Here is a 26955-nt window from a genome sequence, read left to right as displayed (position 1 = left end):
AGCTTCCCTTGCCCCCAGCACCCACAGGGGTTTCCTGTGTGGCTGCAGAGCCTACGACCCCTCCCCTCCCTGTTCTTAGGTGGCCTCCTTCTGTAATGCCAGTGAGTCATGGCAGGTAAGGACCTCGCCCTCTATGTGTGTTCTTAAATCATGAAAGCAGATAAAGGCGAAGAGTTTCACCCTCATTTCCCGGTAACTCATCCCTCAGAGCCACTCTCCTTACAGACTGCGTATCATCACCAGCTTCACAGGATTCCAGCATTACCACAGGAGAGATTTGCCTTGAAGTGAGTTTTTTGGTAACTCTTACGTTAACACGGCAGAATCTGACATTTTTCCTCAGGATCCAGAAGGCTAAGGCAGCAACTGGAAATCCCCAAAGTGTGAGTGCAGTAAATTGCTTCTTTCTTGGTACGTCAGCAGCTGTAAATCCTAACAATGCTCGTAAATGCAAAATGACTTTAAAATTCTTAATTCTAATGACTCAATTTGTTGTCTCAAACACACAGATATAGTTTCTACCAGTAGGGCATGATGGATGAGCTTTGGTTCTGGTCTCTGGTACTGCTCTGCACTGTGGGGACAACTCAGAATGAATGAAGCCACAAGTGATACTGGATTACACTCTCTGACAGCAGGGCTGGGCTGTGATTGTGTGAGTGACAACTGCTTTCACCTTCAAAATGCAAACACCACCTCTTCACTCCAGCTATAGAGGAAACCTTAATTGCAAGAAAAATGTGACTAGAAAAGGAAACTTTATTATGATGCTTCAGTAGAACCATGACACCAGTCCAAAGGTGAAGTAAACCTCCTAACTGGCAAACCAGAAATCTTATTTAATCAAATAACGAAATCTGCCTTTTTTTTTTTTAAATTCCTGCTGTCAACTGATCACTGCCAAACTCCTTGAAGGAATGCAGGATAAAAGTAAGAAAGCCTATTTGTTTATGCATGGACTGTACATGACCATTCTAAGCACTAGCACTTACTGTGTGACAATTAGCATGGCAGGTGACTTTATACAAAATGGGCATAAAAAAGTGCACTGAGGAAGGTTCTGCAACATGGGCAGCTGAAAAGAACTAGGGAATTGCCAGACATTGTCCTCTCCTTCTAGCTTTCTGCAAAATCCCATCAGTTTTCCCTAAATAAACTATGCCATCTGTCAGTATTTCCTATGATAGAATCACACATAAGATGAAAATTACTCACTAAAAACTCATCCCGGATGAAGAACTTGGCTCTTGTGACTTTGGGGTCTTCTCCTGCATCTGGTATTGCTGTTCAATTAAAAACAAATGACATCAGAAACACAAAAACCAAATAATCATCTATTTGTAACAAAAGATTTAATAAGAAGGAAGTAGCCCTTCAGTACACAAATTGAAATGTTAAATACTAGAGGAGATTCCCAGTAGGTAATTCTAAAATGAAGAGCTACAGTAAAACCTGACTATACGAACAACATATTTGAGGAACCTGAAAATTGCTGAAATCATTGCAACAATGTCATTGGTCACATCACAAAAAGGCTTACTCACATCCACAAGTTTGTTCACATAAACCAAGTGGGAGTTAGGGTTTAGCTTTTATCAGAAAATATGACTAGAAAAAGCAGCTGAGTTGTTCAGTTCCTGCAGCAGAATAGTGTCTCCTGAAAAAGCTTCTGCAGGCAGGAATGTGAGTTTAAAAATGGTTAGTCCAAGATTTCACTTGGAAAAAATGATAGCATTGAAAGACCTTTTGATATATATATATATATAAAAATATATTTTAATTCCAGGCCCCAATTCAGCAGAGTACTTCAGATATATTGCCCATCAAGGGATCTTGGATTAAATTCTTGTTGAGCAGGAGACTTGTTGCTCAATATTAACTGTTTGTCAGCAGATGAAGTTGTCACTATCTAGGCCATGCAATGACTGCATTTACTCTCAGTAACAATGCAGCAAAGAGATAACCTATTTATTTCCTTTCAGTGTTATCTCTCATCTAGGATACCAAAATCAGACACTGATAAACATAACATTGTAAAGGCCAGAATTTATCAGAGTATGGAAATGTATTTTTCATCCATAGTGCTGGGGTAAAAATAGAGCAGCAGCACAATCAACAGCATATTGGAATTCAGTGCTGCTGCCCTTAAATAATGTCAGCTGAAATGGAAGAATAAGTGAACAACTACAGATTAAAAATAGAGAGCTGTTTCATGTGTGAATATTCTGGATCACTCCAGATACCCACTGTGAAATCCCTCTGAGAAATACCAAAAACTACTTTTTCCTGACAATTGGCTTATTATAAAAAGCCACAGAAAATGCATTCAAACTCTGTCTATGTGGTGCATGTTTGAGAAGGGGAAATTTGGGTGAAGAGGGTAAGATTTCTTCTGAAAACCCTTACCATTACAAAACAGATGCCAGATCAACTCAGATTTTAGGACAGTTCATTTATCCTCTATACCTGAATCTCAGGTTCACACTCATGAAGTTCCAGACCTCAATGAAGGCTGAAAATAGATAATCACCATCTTCACCTCTGTAACCAAGGCTGTTGGTGGTGGTTGGTACAGAATGAAAGCCTTTTCCAACAGGTGGCTGCAAGCACCACGCCAGGGACATCACCCAGGTAAGGCAGAGGTGAGTGGTCAGAAAGTAAAAGTTTTGCCACTTTTGCTAGACAGACCTGAGACCTTTGGGGAGAACTCTGCCTGGCATAATACCAGAGTTTACCTCTGCAATATGCTACTGTGGCGCAGGAACCATTGTACTTCTTGAAGATAAGAAACTGATCACTCTATCACCACAGCTCTCTTCCTATGTACTGATGTGGTTTTCCTCCGTTAAATTTCCCTTACTGGTCTGCTGGGCTTCCCATCAGTATTTCAAAAACTGAAATTTACAGTACTGGAGGATGCAAAATGGCTGCAAAATAAGTCTCATGAATCCCCAACAAAGTCAGCACTGTGGGAGGCCCAGGCAGAAGCATCTGGGAAGGGGGGATATGTGGGGCTGCTTTGCTGTCCTGGGACTGGTGGTTCCTCCCAAAAGGAGAGGGCAGGTGCTGTGGAGCTGGAACCCCTTCAGACCCCACCCACACTGGGGTGCCTGTGAGCTACATGCTGCTGGCATGCTCCTTACCTGACCAGCAGCTCATGTCAAGGAACAGTGTGTGCTTGTGAATGTGTGTGAGAGACAGACAGACAGGGAGAGGAGCTACGGGCCCAGCAGGTCCAATCCCAGCACGGGGAGAACCTTACCATCCTCAGGTACAGTATAATGCGCATATTCAGGAAAGTAATCTTCAATTTTTGATTTCCCTGCCAAGACTTTTTCAGCCAGCATGTCCTGTTTATTCAAGAATAAAATGATAGAAATGGTCCGTAACCACCTGTCAAAAACAAATCAAATGTTTGTGTTACCTCTGACATGTTATTCAACAAAAACGTATCACATTGATAGGAAATTTATTGGCTATCCCTGTGTGGACAGAGAGTGAAATAGTGTAGAACATGCTTCAACAGAAAAAAAAAGATGACCTAAATGATTGTTTTGATTGGTCTGCACCTGTGCAGAACAATGGGTATATTTCTAAGGTCAGCAAATACATTTATAAAAACTGCAGTGGACATTGCTGAAGGGAGCAATTTTTAAATTTTTTTTTCTAAATTCTCTTTTAGTTATCAAATTAGGAAACTGATGACATTTTCTAGAAGCACCACAGCTTACAACCAGACATTACTGTCTGCTTTATTTGGTTGTGATAAAGGGGGAAAAAAAAAGGCTAGAAAGCTCCCTTCCCTCAGACTGCTTTAAGCTACTGTTCATCCATACAGTTATCCCATCTTTTAGGGTGGCCTGTATGACACCTGATGAATGGAAAGAAAATAACGTCTCTTTTCTTCCCCAATTAATCCATCACCGTGACAATGTGCCTTGGGATGTGCAGTTAACATTCCTCCTTCACTCTACCTTCAATCACTTTTCAGTGCAGAGCATCCTCACAGGTATGTGCTGAAAACTTCATCACCTTATTTTGCACATCGTTTTTACTTGTTCTCTACCAGGAGCCCATTTATGTTGCTGTTTGGTTATGCATCTACAGTTTACAGGCACTGTGGCAATTTAATGGCAGTTCCAGTTAGGTTAGGTCTGAAGCATCGCCCCCCAAGGCAGAGGTATCCTGTGCTCTCAGAGCTGACCCTTACGAGAACAGTTGCCCACATAAGGAACAAACACAGGGAGCTGCTCCTGCTGCTGCTGCTTTGGAGGGGGAGATCAAATCTTCCTCAGAGGATCTTGGTCTCGGCCAAGCAGCAGAGTGATGCCAGGAGAGGGTCTCTCCTGCCTCTCTTGCAGCAGCCAGCCTTGAGGGCCTTGCTCTTTCCAAGCTGTCCCCATGCCCTGCATCATTTTGGCAGGAGTGGTGAAAAGCCACGTGCACTGTCCCTGTGCCACAGCCCCTGCCAGGGAGGGGTGTCACCGTGGGGACACTCTGAGACCTGACCCAACATGGGTATTTTCTGAATAAACAATATGAACCTACAGCAAGGGAAGTACTATTTTGAAAGGAGTTGAACTATAATTAATCTGGGGAGGATGGGTGGGAAATGAGGTTTGTTTTACCTGTTATTCCAGATACTTTTGAAAAGGTCCAGAGATTCCCGTAGTCTGTTTGTGTTATTGTCTTCCCTTATTACCATGTTGTAGCTACTGCAAGCCACAACGAAGATGATAGCTGTGACATCTGAGCAAAACACATAAAAGAAAGAAGGAAAGAAAGGAGAGAGAATAGAACATCTCTGTTATCCCAGCACATACTCCTCAGGGTAACACCACCATTACTCACCAATCAGCCAAAAATAGCAGAAAAAAGTTATCTGTAACACTGGACTTCTGTGCTAGTGAGGTACTGTGTGTGGGTATGAACACTAAGCTGCTCACACCTCAGAGAATAAGTTTAAAAAAAACCATGGCATGTTTTTACTTACCATTAAAGCACTGGATCCATTTTCTTCTCTCATCTCTCTGGCCACCTACATCAAACATGCTGTTAAAAAGCCATAGGATGTTATATCACTTATGTGCACTAGGAAAAATCATACGAAGCATGCACAGCACGAGGGTTCAGTCAAAAAATCTGACAGCCCCAAGGACAGGGGCAGTAAAATACTGCCTGAAGAGCAGAGAGATCTGCTGATGCTGCATTGCATGTCAGAGACAGCTGCACTGCTCCACCTGCCCTGCTTTGCCAGGAAAAGGCTACTGAACCTATAAAATGAGAAATACACTCTTCAAGGATAAGCGTTGGCCTTTCCAGTCCGCAGCAGTGCATATGGCATGTAATACTGTATTATAAACAAGTACAGGTTTCGGGATGTTTTGAAGGGTGGTGGGGAAAAGGCATCTCTGTATGGAGGAGGATGTGAGGCAGCTCAGCCCCGTGAGCACTACCACCTTTCTGGGCAAGAAGTGGTGAGAGAAGCCAGTCTGCCTGTGTGTGTTTTAGAGACAAACACAGAGCATGAAGCCCTCTGGAAGAAGGGAGGATTCGCATTGACTTCTGTGAGCTCTTGTCCCCAAAGGTATTTTATGATTTTATAGTGCTATACCAATGCACTAGTTTTTACAAGAAGCCACACACAACCCTACTATAGAGCACTGCGAATAAATGTAACTAATTAAGGCTATTTTTGCAAAGTATGAGGTAATTTTACTAGGACCTCTGGAAAGAGAGCTAAAAAGCCAAATCAAACAACAAAAAACCACCCACTCCCATCCTAAGCCTGCTATACCATGCATACATGAACAGAGACATCTGAATGAAGCTATTAAAAATGAGTATGATATTCATAAATCCTTAAATCATTACTAACAGACTTACTGGAAATTTACTTTATCTACTTGAAATCTTGTTTCAAAAATCCCTGATGTCAACACTCTGCATCTTAATAGGTCCTGGAAATGAGAACACAGAAACTGATTAGTAAGGCTTTTTTCTAACCTAATTTTGTTCTTAAAAGCTTGGAATATTATTTTCCACGAAAAGCCTTAAATGTTTCATTTAATGAAAGCTCAATCAGACCTATTGGTAAATCTGCATTTGTCTGTACTGGCATAGTAAATATACTTAATAATGATCACTGCATTTGGTTCGTGCACTCAGAAAGCAGGAGATCTCATCTATGTTCTCCTTATGCCCACTGAAACCTGTTCTTGATGGTTATACACCTTGGTATGTCATGAGGATAATGAATTCTGAAGTTACATAAAACTAAGAAAAATGTTATTCATGTTGTAAAGTCAAGTATTCAAATGTTAGAAAACTCCAGATTTACAGTTGCCCAGGCAACCTTAACTCTGCCCTCTTTTGTACTGAATGAGACAGGAATCCTATCGAAATAATAGCTTGTGACTGAGTAATTAAAGCTCTGTTACAGAGCACAAGGGAACAGAATTTAGGTCGTGCAGAAATATGGCATTTCTTTCCTATTTTTTAAACTAGCAATACTTAACAACTTAACCAACTCTCCTTTAATAATTAAAAAATAATAATTTCCTCAATTCTCAAGCAAAGCAATTTATGATGCCTCCTTCCAGGATGGAAGGAGGCAGCCAGTGGTGCAGAGTGCAGGCACAGCTTGCCTTTTTTCCCTACCGTACCATCCACTGTTTCTGGTAGCCAAGGCAAACTTGGCTGCTTTGACAGCTGCATGCCCTCAGCTGAAGGCCACTTATTTATTACTTTTAGTTATTTTATATCTTACTGTTATTTTCTGTCACTTGCTGACTTTGTTATGGTGCAAAAAACATACAAACAAACAAAAAACCCCAAAAACCAGAAAGCAAGGCAAGAAGAAGCAAGTGATTTTTACCAGTTAATTCAGCAAGGCAACTGATACAATACACAGGACAAAAACGTAAGAACAAGAGAATCCCCCTCTCAGAGCAAGTTTTCCACCTGACAAATACCAAGGGCCTTTTCTGATCTTTCAAGACATTTCTCCCCAAAAGAAATATCAGGAAAATTTTCTAAGACTACTTCAGGTAGAGAAGGGCCTCCCAGGAACAAACAGGCCAGCACTAATGTAAATAATGAAAGCAAAAATTAGCCTTTTCTTCACTGACCTCTCTCTCCAGGTGTGTGATCTTGATGCTAAAACCATGAGGTCTAGATGGAGGAAACCCCAGTGCTAATTCCTTTGGTCTGAAAATGTCCTGAGTGCTTGAATAATTGATCCTATATTGGGTTGACTATAGGACATGCTTGTGGTTATGGACCTAAACTAGGTCTGAAGGAAGAGGCTCTTCTCTGCATGCTTCCTTGGGTGATCCCTGGCAAGTCACCTAATTTCTCTGAATTTCACTCCCTAATTGCACAGTTAGATTTGACAACTCTGTTTTTTTTTTAAGGGCATCCACCCTGTTATATACCCTGCATTGTTAGACTGAATTATCCAGTGCAGGGATTCTCTTCTGCCACCTGTATTTGAACTTTATGATGTGACCCACAATCTTGACTGAGACTCCTAAATGACAGTGGGATAGCAGTACTGAAAAATAACAACTTCAGAATGTTTGCTGAAGAGACAGCAAAGGAAAGCACACATCCTGAGCCCAGGGAAAGCAGCTGAAGCCAGGCAATACTGGCTCCCTTACTTCAAGACTGCACCAGTTCAGCCTTAACATTAACATGTTTGCCATTAGAACACTCCATCAAGATGTATCACAGCACCTGGGAAAAAAATGTTCTGTCTTGCAAATAAGGCTTGAATAGAAACTCTGCTACCTGCAGATGGGCACAGCCTGCAAAAAAGGAATCTGCAGGCCTGCAGAGAAGTCTGCAAGCTCTGCTGCTGCCACTGATGCTCTCCCCTGAATCTGAACACCTTACTCACTGCAAGCTTTTGCCTGTGAAGGACCCTTCTGATAGACATGGGAAGTCTCTCCCTCTGGGGTCACCTCCACCACTGAAATAAAGCACTGCTTCTTTGTACCAAAGGCTGGTGAGGGAAACCATAACTTTTTACATTTATACTTTCTGTTCTTTTTTTTCCATTCACCTTTTTTTTTGTGGGACACAGAATGGGAAACAAAAAGACAAAATGGATGTATTACAGGAATCACAGACCTAGATGTTACAACAGTAAAAGACAAGTCTGCACCACCAAAATGCCTCTTCTTCTTTAATATCCATTACTTAAACTGTTAGACCATATTTTGCTATTCTGCCATATGCCCTATTTCAGCTGCAGTAGGGACTAAAATAAATTACACAGAAAATCCACATGAAAATCTGTCTTAGTTCAGACCCTACCCCATTATTTTTACTAACCTGATCTGTGGGTGTGTAGTCATCCATGCTGACGCTGTCAATTCTTTCTAAAAAGCTGGAAGAAAAATAAACATGCACTTAGATATACACAATACTGTCTAGTAAGAGACATTTCACTACATATTCTAGTTTACAGTCCTGCTGAGAAGTAAAACACAACTTGAATGGTAAGTTAGGAGCCTGATTATTTCCATATACTGCTCAAGGTTATATTCTATAAGTCAAACAAACACTTTACCCAGACGTTGTTTCAATACCGCACTTTTAAAGTTACCATTATGCAGTACTCACAAGTGGCTCAAAATGCAGTTGAAATGTTACAATTTTGTGAGGTCCACTAAAAAATACTACAACTAACCACAGATCATAATATCATATGGTTGTTAAGATTTAAAAAATATTTTGGGATTTAATATAGAAAATGTGGTGAAGGGGCGCCTTTATTTAGTATAATGCTGATCAAATATAATGTTATGTTAATTATGGTCTCAGTAATGTTAGCAGAAATGCTTGTGGGTATATACAAAAAGCTTTGGACTGACTTGCTGCCCTCCAACACTTCAACTAAAGCACAAAAAGTGGAGGTTAATGAATCTGATTCTTTATGTCACCAAAACTCTGACATGCACTGAGTGAAAGACAGACAGCTGCAGGGAAGGGCAAGGAAAAAAAGAACCAGAAAATCAGGGGGAAACTACATTCCATGATTATTTAAAAGATTTTCCAAGCTTTAATTCTTTCCTAATATGTGTTAGAATGGCAGCACTTGCGGACATAAAAATGTGATTTTATATTTATTGCTATAAGAGGCAGGTTCTCCTCTCTCGCTCCCATCCATTTCTTCGATCTTTCCTGAGCCCAGCTGGCTCATTTTCCCCAGACTGCCTGTATGACTTAGAAGCTTTCTTGAATTTCTACATTGTTATTTGGGATTTGGCAGTGAATATTCCATTGGCTGACATATCCCACTACAATATTATCAAAACTTCTGCATCAAAAGGCAAGTTTTCCCCAATTTTATTTGAGTGTGCACATGGAATATGCGTCCCACTTAATTGCAGTGGGAAAGAAAGAAAAAAACCAGTGAACTCTTGACTTAAAATGTAACTCACTGTTAACACAAGGGTCACACACACTGGCCAGTTGAAAAAATAGCCCCCTAAAAGCTGTTTGTAATTCTCATAGCAGTTTCCCACGGATATGAACTGAAAGGAAAAGAAAATACACTGCATATATATTCACTTAAAATATTTTTCCTTTACAAACCTCCATTGTTACAGCAGGGAAACAAAATGCAGTATCTACAGTTAGAATACCCAACTTCTCTTTCTGGATGATCAAGGTGTGATAGCTAAGCACAGGGTTTAAAAAAAATCACCAATGGGTGCCTGTTAGCAAAACTATATGGAAGAAACTCTGAAGAAAAAGCATCATTTCACAAATCCTCCTTCCTTGCCAAAAGCCCTATAAACTTATATAAGGATATAAAACTGTATTTTTACAGTCAGCTACAGTCACCATGGGAAAGCAGTTTTATTCAGGGTGCACCTTTTGGTCACATGATTGTCATCACCTAGACTGAGCAAAGTTTAACTTCAGTTATCCCACGGTTCATGCAGATGCCGCAGGATACCTTTTTAAGTGACACACCTATCACCGGAGAACTCTCGCCTCATGCCTGCAGCACAGAATATGAAAAAAAGAAGGCAAAACAGCCCAAAACAAAAATGCCTCCAGGCTGAAACTTCCTGATCAGAGTAACTTTCCTTAACATGGTTGTTCTTCAAAGTCTGTTCCAAAGTACAGACTCTGTCTCACACAGAGAGGGATCTACTTAAGAGCGTGGACTGAAGTCAGTGTTTGTGCACAAATACAACTCCATCACAAATCTTGCAAGACAGTGTGAATTGGCTTTTTTTGCAGAAACGTGTCTTGTGAAATTGGTGTATAAATCAGAGACAATACATCTTATCTCTGCAATATCACCATCATTTTTGCAGAACTTATCCAAAATGGTGCAACACAGTATTAAGCGCTAACTCACCCCTTTCTCACCCATACAAGTACTTAAGGGAGGTTTTTGGTTGTTAGCACTTGCACATTTCAGACAGGCAAATTATAGTAAGGACCAGAGGGGTGAGTTACACTGCACACAATCCATGGCAGGTTGGGAAAGAGGCAAGTCTCCCAATCAGATGTCCTACCTATGAGTTGAAGTCATCTTCCACTTCCTCCCAGTAGAAAGACCAGTTTTGAATAACCTAAACTGCAACACCACAGCTAAGAGAGAGCCAGCTGACAAATATCATGTGTTTAAAAAATATCATTTGACACAGCAGCTGTACCATTTTATGCTTGTAAGGTTGCTGTCTGCATGTAAGCTGTATTAAAATAAATGTAATGATTTATATTTTTCACCTGCCACCTTGCTGTAACAAGCTGGAACGGTATCACTACTATCCAATAAATCCACATGCAGCTACTATTAGGATTGGGATAAATTTTGTAGCTTTATAGGAAATTAACCTTTTCAGTGTGTGATGGACAGGCTTCCTAAGATTTCTTCTGCAACAACATCATTAAGTGTGCAATGAGATTTCTTAGAGAAACACAGACAGCTACACTCTTAGCTTTTCAAGAGAAAAATCAGTTCTTGAATATCCTCCATATGAACTCCTTACTTGGTTAATTAGCACAGCATCAAAAAATAGTCCTGACAGGCAAATGTACATACTGGGTACAAGAAATGGATTCCAGATGAGATAAGGAATCAATACTGCCTCATTCTCACTAACTTCATTCTCATTACCATAATAAAATGGAAAAGTTGAAATTACTTTTCTAAACTGCTTTCTAGAGAATGTTAACTTCACCTGATCCTAATTGTCTTGAATAATTAAGTTCTGACAAAATATAGATTATTTTATACATATATATATATTTTAACAGATCAGAAAATTCTGAATTTACATGGCTGAAATTTCCATTTAAAGAACCTAAAGTACAAAAAGATCAACTGCAGCGATGCCGATGTCTCAACTGAAAGAATCAGTGTGACGAAAACATAATAACACAAGAATGAAAAAAAATGGACACCAAGTATCACTTACTCTGTTTTTAGATACTTTTTTTTTTTTCCAGCTCAGGGACGTAATTATTTTCACAGAATCATGCCTTTTTACAATACTGACAGGTCTTCTATTTATGTAGCTTCTATAGAAACCCATACTCAGGATTTATGTTAATTATGCAGTGACTATTTTGCATGCATGTGCACTGAACTTCAAATTCACACATTCAATTCAACAGTGAATAAACCAATAACATGATACAATATTTACATTTATATTTCACAATTGTGGCTTTACTTATAAAGGATTCAGTCAGATAATTAGTATGACACTTATGTTCTTTTTAATTTTACATAGGGTGTTTTACATTTCCTTATGTGGAATAGCAGAAACTACCCTTTTCTTAAGAAACTAAGTAGGTAAGTTATTGGAAGAAAGGTCTCTTTGGCTCTGGTTGGAAATGCAGTGGTTTGGTTTAGCAACAAATTAAAGCAAACTAAAATGGACCAATAAAGTCAAAAAAATAATGAGCTACTGACATTATTATATCTATTATTAAGCTGATCTGTAGTTTTATAAATATCTTCACTGAGTTTCCTAGGAAACTCAGCTGACACTTACTTTGACAAGCAATCTCTAAATTTTATATTATGCAAGCTGTGAACACAAAAGTACAGGTTTTAGATGTGCCTGCCAGTGCATGTGGGAACTATCAATAAGCATTATTCTCTTTAAAAACCATGGCAATTTGAGCAGCAGTAGCAGCTATATAAGAATTTCTGAAAAAAGGATTCATAAATGCACAAATAAAGAGGAGGTAATTGTACATGAAAATTCTTTTCTCACTAAATAAATCACTACACAGCTCTGTGTAGATATTCTGACTCCACAAACAAAATGACAATTAAAAGAAAAATCGTGTCTTGAGAATATATGATTGACAGAAAACCCATGCTGTATTTGTGAGAAAGTACTTCGACATCCAAAGAATTAGAAATATGAAGTGCTAAATCACAGATCAATACAACAAACTTGGCATTTTAATAACTCTTGATCTACTTCAACCATTTTTATGCTCTCACCTGAACATTTCAATGGCCTTACATCAACAAATTCCCATGGAAAACAAGAAAGCAAACCCATTCAAAATGCTTCTCTCTTTAAAAGGAAAAAGTATTGTGGCAAATCTTTAAGGTTTTATGTTCTCAGAGTGAAGAATCTCAAAACTATCTTCAGGTAATGAACCATTAAGAGCTTTGCAAACATCTCAGCTAGGCTCAAGTAACTGTTTATGTATATGTATATGTATATGTATATGTATATGTATATGTATATGTATATGTATATGTATATGTATATGTATATGTAACCATCCAGCACTAGGACTTCTAATTCCACTCTCCTTGGATATGAAGTCACAGGTGAGGCAGATGCTTCACAAGAAAAACACACACCCCAAGACTCTAGGGAGGTGAAATGGGAAAGACTTTTTTCTTTTTAGTTTCTGCTGCAGTTCTCAGGGCCAACATCAATACTGCACTTTTTACCCTCTTCCCCCTATACACACACACACACACACACACACACACACACACACACACACACATATATATTTTTTAATCAGCTAAGCCATTACAATCCTGTTAATTTTTCCAGCAACATTTGAAACAGGAAACTGCAAATTTTTGTTTTTGACAATACCTGAATTACTTTAGGCTCTAAGGTCGGGCTGCAAGCAAACTCACACTATCATGATGTATTTCTAGGTAACTGAGAAAGACATAATGAAAACAGCCTCCAGTAATATTCTAACCCCTAAAGGATTCATTTTCCCAAGTCATTTGCTGAAAATACCAGCAGAAATCCCTCAGAAGGCTTGGCAAAATTTAGCGGCTAACGATTTTCCTGCCGAATTTAAATCATCACTATATTTTAAACACAGCTTCCATGTGCTAGAGGAGCACTCCCCTTCTCTCCCTCCACAGCACTCTGCAGCCACTTCCCACCAGGAGTCAGCATTCGTGAGAGGGCACAGCAGGGCAGAGGGAAGAGGGAGAACCAGACCTGTTTGGGATCCGCCCTGGCTCACGGGTGCCGTGCCCCAGTTTTGAATCACCAGTTGCCGCTGTTATGGAACAGAACACCCAAAACAGATACGCGAGTACTGAAGATGCTGCTGGAACAGAGCGCCGCCTCCAGCAGGGTTGGGAACCCACGGATGGCTGATGTGCTTGTCACACGGCTTTGGCACCCGCTCCGTGGCCTGTGTGTTCGCGGCTGTACGAAAGCTGTGTTTCACCGCGATCCCGCTTCCCGCGTCCCTAGGGCCAGCCGCGGTGACACGGGCGGTGGCACGGGCGGTGACACGGGCGGTGGCGGGGGGGTGACAGCCGGCAGGGGGCGCTCTCTGCCCGGATCCCGCTCCTTTCCTTTCCTTCCCGGCCCACCCTTTCCCCGGAGCATGTCCGCAGGCGGAGGGAGGCTCTGCTGGGTCTCGCCGTGAGGTTTTTGCTCTAACACAGCTGAAACATGAATTTAGCAAAGATCTCCTGAATTTACCTTGCTCATCCCCTTTTTCAGTTTGCACTCCCGTACTTGCCCACGGCCCGCCAGCCTCCCAGCAGAGCTCCTGCTGCGCTGCCCGGGGCTGCCAAAGGGCTGCGTGGGGGTGACCAAAAACCCGTGCGATTTATCCACAGAAACGCACTTTCACCCATCCGCACCTCCCAGCTCGCCAGCAAGGACAGCGTGCTGTGTCAGGAGATGAAGAGGTTAAACAGGATGCCAAGAGGGAGAGCAAAGTACAGTCATGCCTGAAAACCGCCAGCTCCTTTTCCGCCCAGGGAAGCTTGAGGATCTGTCGTTCAAAGCATCTGCCCAGCCCTCTGCTCGGCCAGGAGGGATGCAGCGGCTCGAGCCGGGTCACCACCAGCCTGCTGGGGATCACGGACAAGTGAGAGGATTGTACAGCCTTTAGCAAAGCCATGTGTTTCCCTAGAGCAGCAAAACCCACTGTGCTTGCTCCAGAGGGAGAGGGGCAACAAGACTGGGAGGGTCTCAGGCCACACGGTGACCTCTCCTGGATACCCAAGTTTGGTGCACAAGAATGACTGGGAGCGTGTGACCCCTCCTGTTTTGTCACTGGCCACGGCTGCTGCCAGCTGTGGCCCCAGCCACCATGAAGTCATCAAGAGCACTGCTGTCATGAGAGGCTTTACTGGTACCAGCAATCAGTGCTCCCTCACCATCTCACAAAGTCCAGTTTGAGCCCTATTAACTGATGGCAGCTTTGGCCAAGACACTAAGAGCAAAGACACATGATGATGGCTGCAACCAAGGGTTCATACACCATTCATCAGGCAACCTTCTCCTGCAAGGAGCCAGACTGCTGGGGGCAACTGGGGGCACATTTGGTGAGGAGACAGAAAGATGGCCAAAACCTGTAGTTCTCCTGGTCTGTGGATTTGGTTAAGGGAGTTTCCTAGCAGACATCCATTTCAAACTCACTTTCTCCACCGCTAAGCACATACTGCAGAACATCTTTACGCTTCACAGGCTTTGGTATGTGTCCAGCTATTAACCTAAACAAATGCACAAAGAGTTCAATTGCATTAAATGTTTCAGATATATGAGTAATACCCCCCTTCTGTTTATTAAGAACAATCTTACTTTTAACTGAAAATACATGAACTAAACTAAAAAATGAATAAACAGTATGACTTCCATAACTGCTTGCCCCCACTGGTTCCCTAAATTTGTTAAGAAGCAGTGCAAATTTTGGGAAAAGCATTTCTTCCTTCTAAATTTAGTAAACTAACCACTTCTTGGCTTAGCAGATGTTTTTGCTTTCCGAGTGAGAGGCCTATGGGGATCATCATTAACCCTCTTCTTAACATAAACACTGACTAAGACTTAAATCTGGAAAACTGTCATTCACACAGAAAGGTTAACAGGCTCCGGCAGAAATGAGACTCATCATCTGCAACTTCTGCCACATGGGATCTCAGAGAACAGGGAAGATGACAGGCAAAGAAAGAAAAAAGAAGAAAGGTAATTTATTTACTTATTTTAAAAGGGACATTATTTCTCTACTGCATGTGTTCAGACGTTTTATTCCCAGGGGTGCAAGTGGTGGAGCCGCTGCAAAACACAGACTAAGAATGAAGCACTGATAAAATCTGAAGCTTCGAATGGAACATGCAGACCCTCCTTCTGACCAGCGTGAATCCACTAAATTCAGTGTATCTTCTTCTTCCTTGTGAGTGGATAATCCTAGGGAGACAATCATTATGTGCATATTGATACACCCATGGAGTGCTTACACAGATTTGAGTTCTGCAATGTAAAGGCTACACAGAACACATTCTGCAGTCATAAGTGCAATTTTGAATAGACGACCCAAAGATAAAAACCTGAAAACAGAAAGCTCATATTGTGGTATTCAGAGAGATCTGGATCCTGATTGCTTTGTGAACTCATGTATGGCAGATTAGGATCTCTTTATCCACTGTCTGAATGAAACAACTGTTTAGCATCTTCCAGCAACTACATAGACTGGTGCTGGAAGGGAAGCTGAGAATACCTGAAACATCAGATGAGACACGTGGGCAGAATGCAGCTGTCCCATCAGGACCTGCAAAATGTGCCTTTTGACAGAATCAAAACACTGGGTTTATGCCCCACTAACTAAAGTGCACAGAAGACCTCACCTCCATCTCCTCTGGTGAACTCTTCTAAAAGGACTTGGGCTTTTATGTTCAGGAAAGCTGAGCTGTGGGAAAAAGCCTTGATAATGTTCAAAGCTACAACATGCATCAGGTTTACAAGCACCAGATACATACCATAGCATTGCCAGGGGATGTCAAAAGTTAACAAAATGTATTTTCACTGGATGTTGCAAACAGAGCTTCCCCTGTTGCTTACAAGTTTATCTTGCTCTCATAATGGAAAATTACTTCAGTGCAACTTACACATTCTGGTTGATGGTTTTGTTTTCAAAAATGGTTGCACTGTAGATATCTTCCCAGTATACACAAATTCACCAAGTACTGTGAGACCTGAAGAATCCATGTTAGAAACAGCAATAGTTGTTGGAAATTGAAGAACACTTACTCTGGTGGAAGTGGTTTGGAATAATAAATCTGTTACAGTGACTGCCAAAAAGGAAAAACCAGTTTGACTGGAGGTTTCTACAAAAGAGAAAGCAGAACATCCCCAAATGGGAGAAACAAAAGGTAAAAAAAAAAACTAGACTGAAGAGGAAGTCACGAGAAGCATGTGTTTACCTGTGGCACCAGTCCAAACTCAGTGCAAGAGAATTTGTTCTCAGGCCTAAAATCAAGCCAGATGATTCCAAAAAGAGGATGCTAATACTCTCTTGAAAACCCAGAAGAAGAACAGTGAATTCTTTAGGGCGGCGAACGCTCCTGGCCAGAAAAAGCACACATGCATGTTTCTTACTGTTTTCAGATCTGTGCATTTCTGCTGACATGTAAATGAAAGGAACAGCACATTAGAATCCTGAGCAAAACGAGAGTCTTATCTGTTTGCTTTCACCTATCATCCTTGTCAGGCGTTGGCACGGCCAGGAGAATTGACATGGCTGGAGTCTGAGTGAGTGCTGGGATTAAACAGGAGAATGGCAGTAGCATCAAGGATTAACATTTGAATCACAGGATCACAGTTCTCATGAGAATATCTTGTAGGCACAGACATAAACAGCATCTGAAGTTTCTACAGGTAACACCCATTCAAGGAATATGAGGGCTCCTAACAACCATCCTATCAGAGAAGCTTTCTGGGATTGCATGTAAAACCTGAAGTATGCCATCAGTGCAAACTAAGGAAACAGAAAAATATTTCTATGGAAAAGTCAGGAAGGCAAGCAGCTTCCTGCACAGTGGAAAAAAGAAACTCTCATTGCTGACCTTGCAGAACACCTGGAACAATTTCTTTTACCTTACTGCAGTTTATGAAGTGTGGTGACAGATAATTTCTGTTTTGTACGCCTTAATCCTCGTCCCAGCTTTAACAGTGCAGTCTCATACCTTTACCTTGTGTGAAGGACATGTTTCACACAAGGTAAGGGTCATGCTGGACACAACTCTATGAGTAATCCTTTGATGTGCTGGGCTGTTATGTGGTTCACCAGCTTCTTCTCGGAGTTACTGACACAGGATATTACCGTGCCAACGTTCAAGTCAAAACAACTTACATAACACGCCAAAAATCAATGGCTCAGGAGTTAAGAACAGAAGGATGATGAGAACTGATGTCCTCCCAGCAGTTCCTGAGCATTTAACCCCCAAACACTCAACAGAACTACTTCACCCATCATTCAGAGGTAGACCTGTTGCCTTCCCTTTAGCACGGCGACACAGCAACCATTCAGCTTCAATGGGAAGGACTCAAAGCTTGTTCTTCCCAAACTTGCTCAGGCCAGGCACAGAATTTATTAGGGCTTCCCTAATTGTAGTCTAGAGCAGAAGTCATCCTTCTTATTCCCATGCACAACACACTCCAGAGCTACTAATGAAAAACAGTACCAGGTAAATATCTGTGTATGATCATCTGCCTTAGAAATTACCAGGTGAAAGTAATCGCAAGAAACCACAAGCAGAGGTCTAACACAACAGATAAAAATGCTAGACATAACCATTAGAGTCATATGAAAATTCCTGTATCTTTACAAATGCTGCTGCTGAGATGTTTTCATTAAATCACCATTATCTTGCCCATTTTAGAACAGAATATATTTAACCACAATGTATTCAAGCAACTGGTCACACCACCTACAGCTTGGTTGAGTGATTATCTCGGGTAGCTGGAGGAAGGCATGGAGCTAGACCAGAAGATGAATTGTTACTACAAAAATGGAAAGAGAAGAATGCAGTGACTATATCCAACTCACTAATAATTGGCCTAATTCCATTTAACAGCTATAAGCTATTTAAACAACTCAGTGTTAAAAACTAGCCCTACTACCCTGCTAACTGTACATTTGAGAGGAAGTCACATTAACAACTGCTTATTATTAATAGAGCATTTTGTGAAAAGCGTTCCTAATGCTGCACTCCCTGTAAGTTTCTTTACATTCTCATTAATTTTCCTTGACTTTTACGGTGCACAGTGCATTTGTACCATTAAAACAACATTCAATGAGTTGAGTTTGAGGAATGAGGAAAATAATTATGCAACAACCTGATTATGTCCTGCTTCAAGTTACTTTAAAGATTTAAAGTTATGCTTCTGTTTTCAATCTCTCTACCCTGTACCCAACAGGTAGTTGTAATTTCTTAGGTCTGGCTTACCAGAAAAGCTAAGGGAGCAAAGGGATCTTGGCTTGTGGCTAACAGAGAATTTGGCACCATGGACAATCCTTGCTGCTCCCGGCATGGCCTCCACACTGAGATGTTGGCTACCACCATCTATGGCCAGAGGTGGGAGAGCTTCGGGAAGGAGGGGGTCGAGCAGCACTGGACATGCTGTGCTGGTGCTGCAACATAGCAGCATGGCCCAGCCAGCCTGAGGATCTGCAGGGAGCCACCTGGGAGCCTGGCAGCTTCAGCTCCTTGCAGGATCGTGGCCAACATCACTACCCCTGAGGGCATGATAGTGCTACTATGAGAACAACTTCCGCCTTTACAGCTGAGAAGTCACCCTGCCACTTCCTAGGAGCTACTGCTTTGTACCATGTTCACATCTACAAGAAAGGGCAGAAACTTGAGAAAAGCTACCTTGTTGAAAAAAATCCACCAAAGACTGTTTCAAATCCTGGACTACTTTTAAAACTCCTAAAAACCGAGGCACCAAGAAAGAAGCTGAACTTCCTAATTTGTTTTCCTAATTCGTCTTCTCCATCCATACACTTAGTGGAAAAAACGTGGAAGATTTATGCAGTAGCAGCTGGAGAAGGTTGAAAAGGAATATACAAATAAGGCATAAATGTCAGAAACCCAAAGCCACATGTCAGTTCAGATCTCAAAATGTTGTCTTTTCTATCTTTTTTTTTTCTTTTAAAGAGAAGATACCATTAAAAATACCATTTCCAGCTTGAATGCAACCTGTGGAAATGGAAATCAGGAATCATTTGTTCTCTAAATATGGAACTATCACTCATGTTTATGCAATGACTTATAGCTGCCTACATATATAGGCAGGTCACCCTGTGGTAAGGCTCTGAGGGCAGGTGCAGTTTTGTATTTTCAGGGAGAAAAGGAGATGCCTTTTTATACTTTTGCTTTTTCTTTCTCACTGGAAACACAAGGATGCCTAAAACAACAAATCCCCTAACAAGTCCCCTTTCCCTCATCAAACCATGTGTATGACATTGTGGCTCAGATGCTGGGATATGCTCTGAGAAGGAGAGTGCCCAGCATTTGTCCTGAGGGCGAGAACAACTCTTCTGATGACCTCTAAGGATCTAAACTGCTTTCACAGAAAGTCTGAATTCAACCAAACTTCTAATAAAAACGTTCTTCAGGCTCAGGAGAGTTGGGTGCCCTCAGGAAGTGAAGGTGGAAGGACCCAAAGTAAGGAAGAAGAAACACCTTTATCCTCTGGGACTTTATCTTCTGGAATCTTGGCTCCACAATGAGATGAAACTCTCAATAACACAGAGTTGGACATTTTTCAAACAAGAAATCTGGGAAGCTTCATTAAGTGATACCAGACCTAAATTGCAAAGTTACAGACAAATCCTCAGCCCTGAGCGAAGGCATATCCTATTGAATAACTATCTCCACCTACTACCTAAAAAATTAATTTTTAGATTGACTGTATATTATTTTTAAAAATGGTCTTCCCTCCCCTAAAAAAAACCTTTCTTCAAAAGGGCTCTTAATAATAAAGTCCACTGCAATTCAGTGAAAATTAATTAGGGAGTAGACATTGTATTGAAATCATCACAGAAACAGAATTAAACCACAAAGTTGTTGTTTCTTTGCTTCCAATCAAATGTGATTTCTGATCCCAAATACCAGAGCACAGGTATGGCAGCTAAATCTGCAAGCATTTATTTTAATCAAATAAGCACACAGATAATTGCCAATCTTATAATCCCTTCAAATTGTTAGTAACCTCCTTAATTAGATTACACATAATCCAGTCCTAACACCAGCACTACCAATACTGATCTCCTGCTCTTAACAAATGTCTGCACTGCAATGGGATATCATGCATTACATGTCAAAACAATTCCTTCAGAAGAATAGTAACTTTGCTTTGTGGGGCATTACTTTGTTTGGGGGTGCCCTGACAAAAATTTTAAATAAATCCAAAAAGTACAGGTTTACAACATAACTGTGATATTTTGAAGTCAAAAGCCATTTATTACCTCAGCAGACACTGATACTTCATCCATTTTGCAAGATTCTTTTTGAGAAGGTCTCAATGCAACTCACTCAAAAAGTGAACACAAATAATACTCATATTTAAATGAAATGTTTTTAACTATGGTTTCTAAATTTCAGTGTTTTTAAAAGTATTTCTAATACCTTGAAAACCCTACCACAAATCAAGACATATAAGTAACAAACAACAACACATCTTTAGGACATCTATCTTCATTTATTGGTTATATGTTAGATTTGGGGCTGCTCTGACCTAAATTCAGCTCAAGCACTGCAATGCACTTCCGAGCAGATTTGGTGTCAAAGCATCATGTGGACAAAAGCCAAAGTAGAGAAGTGAGAAAATGAGGACGTTTCCAACCTTTCTTTATGCCCTGTGTTTGTGTTCCTCCCCCTCTCAGCACTGAGAAATTGTATGATGAGCTCCACTACCACCCTTTGCGGATGTCCCGGGCCACCTCTGCTCCTCTAGAAAAGACAGCCCATGCCAGCAGGAAAGAAATGATGACCAAAATTAATCTGGACCATAACAGACGTGCACTGAAAAACTGCTGACCCTTTCCTCAAAACTGACACCATTTTCAGGGTGAGCATTTTTTTCCCAGAAGCTACAAGTAAGAAGGAATTTTAATAACTGCAGAACAAAAGTAGATAAAATAAACACAAACAAATGGCAAGATATTCTGACTATGTGGCAGTTTTGAGCTTCCCTGCACTTTTTTTTTATTATGTCAGAATGATTAAATATTTTAGATATACAGAAGGACTAAGAAGTTCAGTGCAAGAAAAACTTTGATTCTACCAAGACTCACTCATAAGCATAGTTTTAAGGATGTAAGTAATCCTACTGATTGTGACAAGACCTTAGAATTCAACAGGACAGCACTCATGCTTAAAAGATCAGTAAAGTGTGCGAAATTCTGGATGTGTAGAGCCTGAATGAAGGTTTTCCCCCTCAAAGCAAATGAAGACTCACTCTTCACTCACTGCAGCCCAACTCTAAACCCCACAGTCAGAACTATTGCCCAACACCATGTGACATCACAGCATGTCTCTGTACTTAGAAAGTACAGAGGTGGCTTTTTATTCTGGGGAATGATCACAACTGTGTCATTCTCCACAAGTGTAATTATCTTGCTATTAAGAGTAACCTGTAATTTTTCAAAAATCCAGCAGCTTTAGATACAGATTGTTAGACCTCTCTCATATCTTCCAATGCTTAGCACAGGATATAATAAATGCAAGAAAAACACCCTACCTAACAGTGGTTTTGCCCACATGTGACCCAAGGGAACCACCAGTGCACAATCCACCACCAGAACTGACAGGCTCCTCTGCAGCCTCCATCAAGCCACCAGGATCAAGGCAGGCTCCAGCTTTACCTCTTAGTATGGTATATTGCATTTTAAATACTTCTCCTCATTATAATGTGGATGATCCTATGGGGACACTGCAACAAAGACACAGCCTAGGTCTGTCCTTCCACTTTCCAGGAAGCGCCCTTGTGACCACCAGTCTCCCTGGTGACTGCCAGGGGTAGTATCATTTGCCACACCAAAACAGGGGCTGGCCCATAAGCTGAGGGGCCCCAGGACTCACTGCTTATACAGCAAGACCTGCACACTGATCTGTTGAAACAACTAGGAAAACCCCATAATTTGCCATCATTAATCTCAACTTGCCTCTTGAGAAGAATAGCCTCGCAAGTGCTAAGGAGGCTTTGTTAACTATGCATGCAGGATTTGTTTTCCAGTGTAATTGATTTTCTTCAGCAGTTCACCTTAAAATGTTTTCTGTTCTGGCAAGGAGTACAACATCATGCAACACCCGTGCCCTGCTTAATTACATCAGAAGAACAAAAAAAAAGACCAGAAAAGTGAATTAAGCGATAGCATCTCAGCTCTTTACAGCCCTACCCAACCTCTATCCTTTCATAAAATTTTTAAGTTAAATTTGTTTGCTTTGAGAATCTGAATGACTAAGGTCTTTATCTTTAAATGTGACATAAGAGAGAGGTGCTGGAAGTAGAATACAAGAGCACAGCATTGGTGATTCAACTAGACTTTTTTTGTATTTACTGCTTCAAACACAATTACACAGATTATCACCAGAAGTCTGGTAATGAGCTGGCTACAATTAAAATTTAGTATAGCTACCATACACACACCAATAGTCAACGACGTGCCCATGCACAACACTGACAATTCAGTGCCGTGAGGGATTCAAAGTAAGAGTTTTACAAAAGAGCCAGTGTACTGTGGCATCATAACTTCTATGAAAATGATCAATGTTTTAACATTAAACGTGACCTACAATTGTTAAGGAAAGGAATGGAATTAAAGATATAATGAGAAAGCAATGTTTTACCATTAATAAATAAAAATAATACTGCCAAACTATACCCAACTGAGAAAGTGAATTTTGACATGTCATGAAATACACATGCAGTGTTTTGAAGAAAAACAAATGCATTTCCCACAACCCAATATTTTTAGGCAGTCCATATTTTCTGTAACTGTTAATAAACCTATTTACCTAGATGAGTGCCAAATCTAGACAAGATGTCTTTTATTCTGACTATCCCCAGTACACACATTCAAGTGATTGGGACTGCCCCAGGTAGCCACACAGCTTGTTTAGAGTTTTATAGATACATAATGATGTGCATTTTTATTGGCGTTGAAGAGCTTTGTTCTGTTATTCCCATCATATACTGAGCATCTGAAGGAACATCCCTGAACACAGCAGGACAAAGAAAACTGTGGAAGGAGCAGTTTAGATAGAAATATATCAAAACTGAAATCATGAAAGAAAGGAAGGTTTGCTTATTTATAGTACAAAAGAAATTCCATCTGGTCAGGCTGTGGGTTTTTTCTCGTAGAAATTAAACAGGAAATTAATTTCTCCCCTTCCCCCTCTTACAAAGCAAGGCATTTTCACTTATGATGCCAAAAGCTTGATATTTGTAGATTTGTCTGCCATCAGTCATTAATCAGCTCATACAGTTTATAGGTAGACGGATATTTCCTGACAGATACAGAAAACAGATTTAGAACCGAAGCCGAAAATTATATAAAGACAGATATATAGATACACATCTTAGCACCCTGGAGTACATTTCCAAAAATAAACTAGTCAAATGGTTATCTTCCTAAAAAAGCTGATTGCATAAGCATAATTACACCAAACACAAGTACCTGCACTATCTCTGTGCGTGTTATAAATAGTTCAAAGTTACATTATACAGTCTTATTCTAAAACGCTATTGTTCTAAGTTCATGCCTTCTCTCACAATCCTTTCAAAAAAGGCCCTCAGCTCTCACCACTAGCTATTTTCTGTCACTGCTGTAGAACTTGTTAGAATCCAAATACACTATTTCCACCTTGCAACCTGCACTCATTATCCAAAGAAAAATTCCAGTAGCTAAGAAAATTGCTTGACCATATCACTCTTTCTCTACTGATGACCAGGATTCCTCTGCTTGCTTACAGGGTCTTAATTTTGTAACTCAACAATTTTTTGTCATCTTGGAAAAAACAACTGAGAGAAGTGTGTATTTCAGGGTACAATTTATTCAAGATCCTCTTCAGAGACCTTAAGCTGACTGTTGAGAAGGATATTCAGTTGGATCCAAGAACAGAAAAATCTCCTGCCAAGTACTAGACGAGAGAAGCACTATCCGCTGGATGCACACTGAGAGTGCTGGGGTTTTTTTCCCCACCTGTCTTGCTTTGTGACATAAAATTCCACTTGCTGAATTTGTGCAACAAGGCCCAAATCTCAGCCTAGCAACAAGTAGAAAGTGAGCATAAAAAGCACACTGAGAGGGGGAAGATGGACTGGCATTGCCAAGCATTACCATTTAATGCTGTTCATCAGTATCAACTCAGCACTCAGACAATCACCACCGTGATAACAAAAAATATGTATATTTTTCATTTAAGCGGTTAAATCCGTCAGTGATGGGAAGCTCTTGATACAAACTCCAATTTTAATTCATCTGTCATTTAAAGGTTAAGACCAGGGGGGCAAACCTAACCCCAAGGAGGAGGCCCTCTGTCAGCAAGGGCAGTTCTGCTGTAGGACACAAGCATGACAACGCTGTGGGAAGGGACCCTTTGCATGACGTTTTGCTGACAGCAAGGGTTTTGTTTAGAAAGAGGACACAGATGAGCTGTAGTTTGTACCCATGATGACAACTCAGAAAATATCACCTCCTCAGCTCCATTTCTGCATGTTGCATATGCAGTAGGTAGTTCTTCCCGTACATGGTAGGGTATATAATGAGGAATGTAACAACTAAAAGCAAGCCAGCTGGTATTACTTAAAGTTACTGAAATAACAGTATTTCTAAGAAAATACACAGAAACTCAAACAAACAAAAGACAATCCACAACAGCAGAAAAACACCTGTATGTCTTACTCAATTATGTTTCACAAAACAAGGATATTTCTGCCTTCTGTTGAGTATTTATGACAAAGTTTTTTTTATGTTTAATCTCGTAGGGGCAGACATTTTTCTGCCCTGTGTCTAGCTTACGAAAAAAATGTCTATCCATGTTTCAGATACTGGAGGGATTAAGTGATTCCTGAGAGTGGTCAGGCACTGAAATAGGTTGCCCAGTGAGGTGGTGGAGTCACCACCCCTGGAGGTGTTTAAGAGGTATCTGAACCCAGCCCTGGGTGATGTGGTTTAGGGTTTTACAGGGGTAGTGTGGGGTTCATGGGTGGGCCTGGTGATATTAATTGTCTCTTCCAGCCTTGAGGATTCTATGAGTCTAGGTAAACATGCAGCTGTGAGCTTATTCTACTCTCTGTGGAATTAATGCAGCAACCTGACCTTCTTTCCTAGAGCGAAATCAAGCACACTTTGCAATTTACCTTTGAAGCTCAGCAAGGGGTGTGGAGGCTCCTAAATACATCACACTTGTAGAACAAGTAAGAAGAGTTTTCCCAATGTGTCACGAAACATGATTATTAAAATCCAGTATCATTACTTCAAATTATGAGAGTTGAGAATAATGGAGCAAGATGTGGAAATGAAGAAAGAAAAAGAGATAAATATCAAAGAAAAGACCATTTGGATAAGGAAGAGGAAATGCTGAACTAGAGCTTACGAAACTCACATTAGAGAAAAAAAAAAAGACACCCACAGGATAGGTACGTAACTATGTATTTGAGAAAATTATACCTCAGACATTATCTTCATGGTGATCCACAGGCATACAGAGAATCACTGCAGACATCTACTGAAATTTAAATTAGCTAGCTTAGTTATAGATAGCAGGATATCTGCTATATCAAGGCTTTAGCACCTGAGCCTTGTATTTTAGAAACATGGCTGTATTTAAGCTTCTTTTTTTCTGCACAGGTGCCCAGACTGGTTAGGTTGATGGTGGGCTGGGTGTGTCCACATGGGCTGAAATTGCACCTGTAGTCTGTGTCAAAAGATTCAAAGAGCCTGAAAAGAAGCTGGCAAGAAAAGAAATATGAAAAAAACCCCTTCTGAATTTTGTAAATCAGTGGAAAGTTAAGGCTCATGTATAGCAGCTTCTTCACCAGAGACTGTGGAACAAGAAAATTACACCTCTTACAAGCAGTTTACAAATATTATGTCCTTGCAAAGGTTTTGCAACTATATATAATAATGCCAGCTTTGATCTAGTTGTATTTAATTCACTACCTAATTAAAACAGTTCTATCTGCCAAAGTTAATTTAAGCAGTCATATGTTAACCCAGCATAATTTTCAAGAAATCTTCTTCCTTTACAATTATATTGCCGTATGTTAATATGATGGCTTTTAATAGATTTTTTGTTTACATACATGTCATAACTGACCCACTGAAAGATGGTATCCTAGTATCCAAGTAAATTAGCATCTGTTCTAAGTTCCCCTGTAGCTAGCAGATTCACAGCAACTATTACTCCAACTTGCAATTTTTTGCATCACTAAGAGCTCAGTGCAATTACTTCCTAAGTGTGCCATCACTGCTCTATGCTTCATTCAGTAAGATCTGTTTTATGGGTGTTTTAGTGGCAAGCTGTGCTGTAGAAGCTATAATTTGTGAGCTGGATGTGACGTACGGCCTCGCAGGCACACCGATTTATTTATTTTGCTTACTCCTGATAACACTGAGGTGTGTGTGTCTGAAAGGCCAGCATGGCATCCAGGGAGCAGGAGATTCCCCACCCTT

The 26955-nt window shown here is 40.6% G+C and overlaps 1 protein-coding gene across 3 annotated transcripts in view; it reads right to left on the bottom strand.

Annotated features, from left to right (window-relative positions):
* The window catches only part of GNAL (G protein subunit alpha L), a 175445-nt gene that overhangs the window by 2879 nt on the left and 145611 nt on the right, over window positions 1-26955 (bottom strand). For all 3 annotated transcript variants that reach the window (XM_084210649.1, XM_084210650.1, XM_084210651.1), the window contains 6 exons: window positions 8338-8392; window positions 5887-5960; window positions 4994-5052; window positions 4629-4749; window positions 3263-3393; window positions 1216-1283 (listed from right to left, as the gene is read on the bottom strand). In XM_084210649.1, the coding sequence (XP_084066775.1) occupies window positions 1216-1283; window positions 3263-3393; window positions 4629-4749; window positions 4994-5052; window positions 5887-5960; window positions 8338-8392 (508 nt within the window). The remainder of the gene's footprint in view (window positions 1-1215; window positions 1284-3262; window positions 3394-4628; window positions 4750-4993; window positions 5053-5886; window positions 5961-8337; window positions 8393-26955) is intronic.

Source organism: Fringilla coelebs, assembly GCF_963513975.1.
Source record: "Fringilla coelebs genome assembly, chromosome: 1".
Taxonomy (NCBI): Eukaryota; Metazoa; Chordata; class Aves; order Passeriformes; family Fringillidae; genus Fringilla; species Fringilla coelebs.
This window is presented reverse-complemented; position numbering and strand designations above follow the sequence as displayed.